At 51.5% G+C, this 6,287-nt stretch overlaps 1 protein-coding gene across 3 annotated transcripts in view; it reads right to left on the bottom strand.

The window, feature by feature from the left end:
- Nucleotides 1-5,269: 5,269 nt before the first annotated feature.
- The window catches only part of PROSER2 (proline and serine rich 2), a 45,181-nt gene continuing 44,163 nt past the window's right edge, over nt 5,270-6,287 (bottom strand). For all 3 annotated transcript variants that reach the window (XM_017886706.1, XM_017886708.1, XM_017886709.1), the window contains one exon: nt 5,270-6,266. In XM_017886706.1, the coding sequence (XP_017742195.1) occupies nt 5,350-6,266 (917 nt within the window). In that variant the 3' untranslated portion in view covers nt 5,270-5,349. The remainder of the gene's footprint in view (nt 6,267-6,287) is intronic.

Raw genomic sequence — 6,287 nt, 5'->3', positions numbered from 1 at the left:
TGTAATCCCAGCACTTTGGGAGGCCGAGGCGGGCGGATCATGAGGTCAGGAGATCAAGACCATCCTGGCTAACACGGTGAAACCCTGTCTCTACTAAAAATACAAAAAAATTAGCCAGGCGTGGTGGCGGGCACCTGTAGTCCCAGCTACTCGGGAGGCTGAGGCAGGAGAATGGCGTGAACCCGGGAGGCGGAGCTTGCAGTGAGCCGAGATCGCGCCACTGCACTCCAGCCTGGGCGACAGAGCGAGACTCCGTCTCAAAAAAAAAAAAAAAAAAGCAGCAGGCCTGGAGGGCACCCTTTCGGGCTCCTGGGTGTTGGCTTCCCCCCTCCCCTAAGGACAATACCCAGGAGGAAGCACGAAGCCTGCTTTGCTGAGTGATGGGCATTTCATAAGTCTTGTGAATGTGGAATGCAGAGGGCTGAGTTCTGCTGTCTTGTTTGGAAGAGGCCTTTCAGAAAGCCTTCATCTGTCAAACTCCAGGGCGGACTGTTGCCATGGTGAAAAGTGTGGGGTGGGAGGGCCCCTGGGCCTTTTATTCTGTGGATGGCTGGATCCCCCCACAAGGCTTTCATGCCGAGAGAAAGTGGTGATTCTGGCAGTGAGGGAGAAGCCCCAGAGGCCTGGGGGAGGTGGGGGAGGTGGACCACGTGGAGTTGGGTTCCCAGCCACGCCTCCGCTTCACATTCAATGACAGAAGCACGTGATTTCCCAGAGCGGCTTGCAGCTCCCTCTTCTTTCCTCAGCTATTTGAAAGCGGGGCTCGTCCAACTAGCAGATTAGAAAAGGAGATGGGACTTGTTCCCCCTACTTAAAAGCAGGGGAGAAAAGCCTTGTGAAGAGAAGACACAAAACCTGTTTGGTGACTTGTTTCAATGAAAACACAAGCCTCTCCAGGTGAGCACTCCCAACTCCTCCCCTTCCTCCTCCCCCAGCAGCCCTGGCAGGGACCACAGGCATGATGAGAACAAACAAGAAAAACGAGGCCACTGCTCACTCAGAGTTCACCATTCTTTGATGGCAGAAGTTTAAACCCAAGGAAGCAGGTTAGGGGAAAACAAGTTTATTAATCTCGCCACGTCACAGCGAGAAATACACGCAGAGAAAGTGCCTTCCTGAGGGAAGTCGCCATCAGGAAGACAGCACAGCAGTTAGGAGTTTCTTGATAAGTAAATTGTTGTCATATTTTATCTTTCTCTTTCATTCCTCTTTATTAGCCATTAAATAACTAATTTCCTTAGATTACCTATTGTATATTTAAAAAAAAACACCAAATCACTCTGACAAGTCAGAATCCTCACAGCCAGAGGTGTGGACATTTAAAGAGAATCCTTTTCTTTTTTCTTTTTTTGAGAAAAGGGCTCGCTCTGTTGCCCGGGTTGGAGTGCAGTGGCAAGATCTCGGCTAACTGCAACCTTGACCTCCCAGACTCAAGCGATACTGCCACCTCTGCCTCCTGAGTAACTGGGACTACAGGTGCATGCCACCCGGCCAGGCTATTTTTTTTTTTTTTTTTTTTTTGTAGAGATAGGGACTCACTATATAGCCCAGGCTGGTCTCGAGCTCCTGGACTCAATTGATCCCCCCACCTTAACCTCCCAAAGTTCTGGCATGAGCCACCAGCCAAGAGAATATATTTCCGATTTTTTGTTTTTTAATAAGACAGTCAGTCCTAAGGTTTCCGTAAGGCCTTGCTCATCACCTCTGCTCAGCTCTTCACAATAGCTAGTTTCAAATGGGCATCCTACAGTGGAACTCTGCACCAGGAATTTTGAGTGAGGGATCCCAGATTCAGAAAACAGCTTGTATAGCCCAGGAGGTGCTGAAGAGCAGGCAGGCAACGTAGGCTGTGAGCACCATGTCTGGGGCCGCCCTCAGATGCCTGTGAGTTTGGTCAAAATGCATGAAGCCGAGGGCTCTATCATTAAACATGTGGAGAAGACGTCCTCCAAATTCTTGATGAAAACATCCCAGGATTGGTGTCTCTGTCTTTCCTGTCCCTTCTCTCCTCAGCCAGCCTTATAGGAGAATGCGGGCAGGGGAGAAGCAAAGATCAACATTTCTGCCAATCTCGTGAAGTTGGGTATGCATGCTAGGAACCAAGTATCAGAAAGGGGAGGAGGAAGAGGAGAGGACTGCAGCAGATGCTGTGATCCTGTGTTTGGTGTTGCCATCCGCCCACAGGACTCTGGTTTGGTCATTTGCACACAGCTTTTGGAATGCAAAGGATATGACTGGGGCAATGGCTCACGCCTGTAATCCCAGCACTTTGGGAGGCCGAGGCGGGTGGATCACATGAGGTCAGGAGTTCGAGACCAGCCTGGCTAACATAGTGAAACCCCATCTCTACTAAAAATACAAAAATTAGCCCGGCATGGTGGCGCGTTCCTTTAATCCCAGCTACTCGGGAGGCGGAGGTTGCAGTGAGCTGAGATCACGCCACTGCATTCCAGCCTGGGCGAAGGTTATTCTCTCTCTCAGTTCTTGGGAAAAGGGAGACAAGACTGTCTCAAAAAGAAAAGAAAAGGATAATTTTTTTTTTTTTCGGATTTAAGCATTAAGATAAATAGTTTTGTAAAAGTGGAGAATGATTTACAAGCATCACTTGGGGGAAAAAGTGGGGCATTTAGGATTCATCTTTCCATTACGATTTTGCTTTGAGATATGTTTGGTCCTTCAAATTACCGTGAACCAGATGACCTTTAAGAAATCACATCATATAATTACGGCAAGGAAACTAATGCCTCTCCACAAACTGGGTTTGCCAACATAAGTACACCTACGGGTTAGTTTAGCAGCAGCTACAATTTGAACTTTGTACAAAACATGGCTTTAATTAGTAGGGTTTCAGACACAAGAAATGACCAGAGTGATAGTGTAACCATGAACAAACAGAAGAAATTATGAATAAATAGAAGGAAAGGGTATAACCATTTAAAAGAAAGTAACTGAGAATATAGCATGCAATGCAAAAACAAGCTTAAGAAAAAACTCTTAAATTTATTTTTCATAAATGTGATTATGGCAACGAATAAACTAATATGCAGTCCAGTTCACCCTACTCACAGTGAAATCATGGGGTCAGTGAAAAATACACCGTCCTCATCTATAGAATATTTAAAATGCCGGATGTATCAGGACCTTCTGTTATTGAACACTGTATGGCATCTCGCTTTGTAAAGAGGAAACACGGCCCTTATAAATCCTTTAAACCAACCCAGCATTAACAGGAGTAAAATTTACAGTTTAACTACTGTTGAAAATTGTAAAATTAAAGCACCTATTTAAATTAAGATCATCAAGAATCGATGAGGTGTTTTTTTTTTTTTTTTTTTTTTTTTTTGAGATGGAGTCTCGCTCTGTCACCCAGGCTGGAGTCCAGTGGCCAGATCTCAGCTCACTGCAAGCTCCGCCTCCCGGGTTCACGCCATTCTCCTGCCTCAGCCTCCCGAGTAGCTGGGACTACAGGCGCCGCCACCTCGCCCGGCTAGTTTTTGTTTTGTATTTTTAGTAGAGACGGGGTTTCACCGTGTTAGCCAGGATGGTCTCGATCTCCTGACCTCGTGATCTGCCCGTCTCGGCCTCCCAAAGTGCTGGGATTACAGGCTTGAGCCACCGCGCCCGGCCGAATCTATGAGGTTATTATTCATGAGAATAAGAGCTGGATGAGACTAAATATTGCATTTCTAAGGAAAAAATTATAATCATGCACTTTATGTAATTTACAAGGCAAATGGAATCCTATGAAAAATGCCCTCCACAGCACATTTAAGTCTGAATTTAAGTAATACTCAATGGGAAAGAAACAGGCGCTGTTACGGTGCTGGCGGAGACATAAAAACACAAGGGTGTGACTGCTCAGGGCAGCCCGTCCTGTCTATTTTTAGAGGTCTAGGACTCCAGCCTTAAATAGTTTTGATAATAACGCTTGTGGCATAACTCAGCGTGTAAGACACAGTCTGGGAGGAAACCGGTTCTTTTCCTGCTAACCTCCGTCACTGGTTTTTCCCTATTAATTCTGAGGTCTTGCTTGTGGAACATGACAGTCGGGTGGATCTCGAAGAATCTTTTCCTTCCTTCTGTTGACCTCAGAACTCGCAAAACTAAAAGTAGATGATAAAGGAGATTAGTTTTCTAAAAAGTTCCATCTTTAGTGAACAGTCTTGCTTACTTGGAAGCAGGGAGTATTACTTTAATTGGGAACAGAGGAACATTTTGTTTAGGAAAAAGCACTTTGGGTTCACCAAAATATCATGGAGACGTGCCCTTAAGACACTTCCATACTAGGAAGTAAGTTTCTTGTATCATCAGTCAGGATGCTGAGGTGGCTCTGTCTGCCCAAGAATAGGAAGCGCTGGTATCCTGTAGTGACTTAGAAGGGTGTTCAGAAGTTTCTATTTAATAATGATGCATGTGGACACACAGGATACCTATGCATGTATATGCTGACACATATGTATCTAAAAACATACACACAGGCTCGGGCAAACATGTCCCAGACCGCAGAGTCTGATGAGACTTGCTTTCCTAAAATTACCCTTCCATTTCACTCCCCAAACTCGAAAGGTTTCATTGCAGCTTTCAGTAAAAAACAAAACTGGGCAGACTAAATTACGTCAAGAAACAAAAGCAAAATACCATGATGCTTCACCCTTCGAAAATAAAAGCAAGTATATTAAGACATGACAAAATGTAACAAGCATTTTTTTTAAATTATTATTTTCTTAGAAAAGGCGGGGAGAATCCTGAGTGGAAGGGATCTGAACTGACTTTCACGTCATGTACTTCGAGAAAAGAGATGAGACTCAAGAATGATAATCAGACCAGTCCTGCTCCTCCCAACCCCCAAAAGATGGCATTTACACATCACGGAAACCCCTGGCTCTAAGGTTCTTGGGTTCTCAGTTCTTGGGAAAAGGGAGACAAGCCCCCGGCCAGATGCACCTCCAGACTCTGATGCGCCGCAGAGGGCAGGGGGTCCCCTGCCACTTCCGTTTTAGGCCAAACAGCTCCTGCGTGCAGCGACTCTCACCCTCTCTTCAGGGTGGGGAGAAACAGTGGCCCGGAGCCCGCGCGGCCCTCACGAGCTCTCCCTGAGCAGCCCCAGCTTCCGCAGGGCCTCCCTGCGCGCCGCCTCCGAGGAGCCGCGGCCTGCGAACCGCACGGTGACGCCCTGCGGCCGGGGCAGGGAGTCCGCGAGGCGCCAGCCCGGGACCCCGTCGGGCTGCCGGGGCCCGGGGAAGCTCTGGNCCTGCCACTTCCGTTTTAGGCCAAACAGCTCCTGCGTGCAGCGACTCTCACCCTCTCTTCAGGGTGGGGAGAAACAGTGGCCCGGAGCCCGCGCGGCCCTCACGAGCTCTCCCTGAGCAGCCCCAGCTTCCGCAGGGCCTCCCTGCGCGCCGCCTCCGAGGAGCCGCGGCCTGCGAACCGCACGGTGACGCCCTGCGGCCGGGGCAGGGAGTCCGCGAGGCGCCAGTCCGGGACCCCGTCGGGCTGCCGGGGCCCGGGGAAGCTCTGGCGGGCCCGGGCGCTGGGCAGGGCCGGGCCGGGGCGGAAGCAGAGGGACTTCCCGGTGGGCACGAAGGCGCTGGGTGCGCTCTTCAGGGCCTCGTGCGCACTCGGGAAGCCGTTGGCCAGCGCCGGGCCCCGCGGAGCCTGACCCCCTGCCCGGAGACTCTCAGCGGGCCCCGGCAGGCCCTGGCCACGTGCCACCTGCTCCGGGGAGGAGCCGCCCCCCGGGGCCCCCTCGCCCACATCCCCTGCGGCGGGGAAGGCGCCAGGGTGGCCGTGGATGGTGGCCAGCACCTGCGCCCTGCGCTCCTGCACGCTGACGGCCGCCCTGGACAGGGTCCTGCGGGGCTCCCGGGCCGCGCCGTTGGTGACGATGATGTTGCTGGGGAAGCGGGGGGCCTTGGGCTGCGCCGGGCGACTGGGCCCCGGGCCGGGGTCTCTGCTGCGGGGCCCCCAGGCGGCCGGTGTCCTCCACTCCTCAGGCCGGCCCTCCCTGGACGGGGAGGTGGGCGAGAGGGCTTCGTTTCCCCCCAACCTCTCAGAAATCTTCTGCGCAATAACGAGGGGCGTGGGAACGGAGCGCAGGAGTCTGGGGTGCTCCGCTGGCGGGGAAGGGGCGCGCAGCTCCCTCCTGGGGGGGTCAGGGATGCTGGGCACGGGCGGTGGTGCAGGAAGGGTCTCGGGAGCTGGGGGGTCCGGAGGTGGAGGAGTCTCAGAATCTTGTTTCCTGTGCTCCTTCCCGGCAGGTGCAGGCCCTGGAAGACGAGGGAGGAGTC

Source organism: Rhinopithecus bieti, unplaced genomic scaffold, assembly GCF_001698545.2.
Source record: "Rhinopithecus bieti isolate Rb0 unplaced genomic scaffold, ASM169854v2 scaffold_13900, whole genome shotgun sequence".
Classification (NCBI taxonomy): domain Eukaryota; kingdom Metazoa; phylum Chordata; class Mammalia; order Primates; family Cercopithecidae; genus Rhinopithecus; species Rhinopithecus bieti.
Note: the sequence above shows the minus strand (reverse complement) of the source record. Positions and strands in the feature narration are given on the sequence as shown.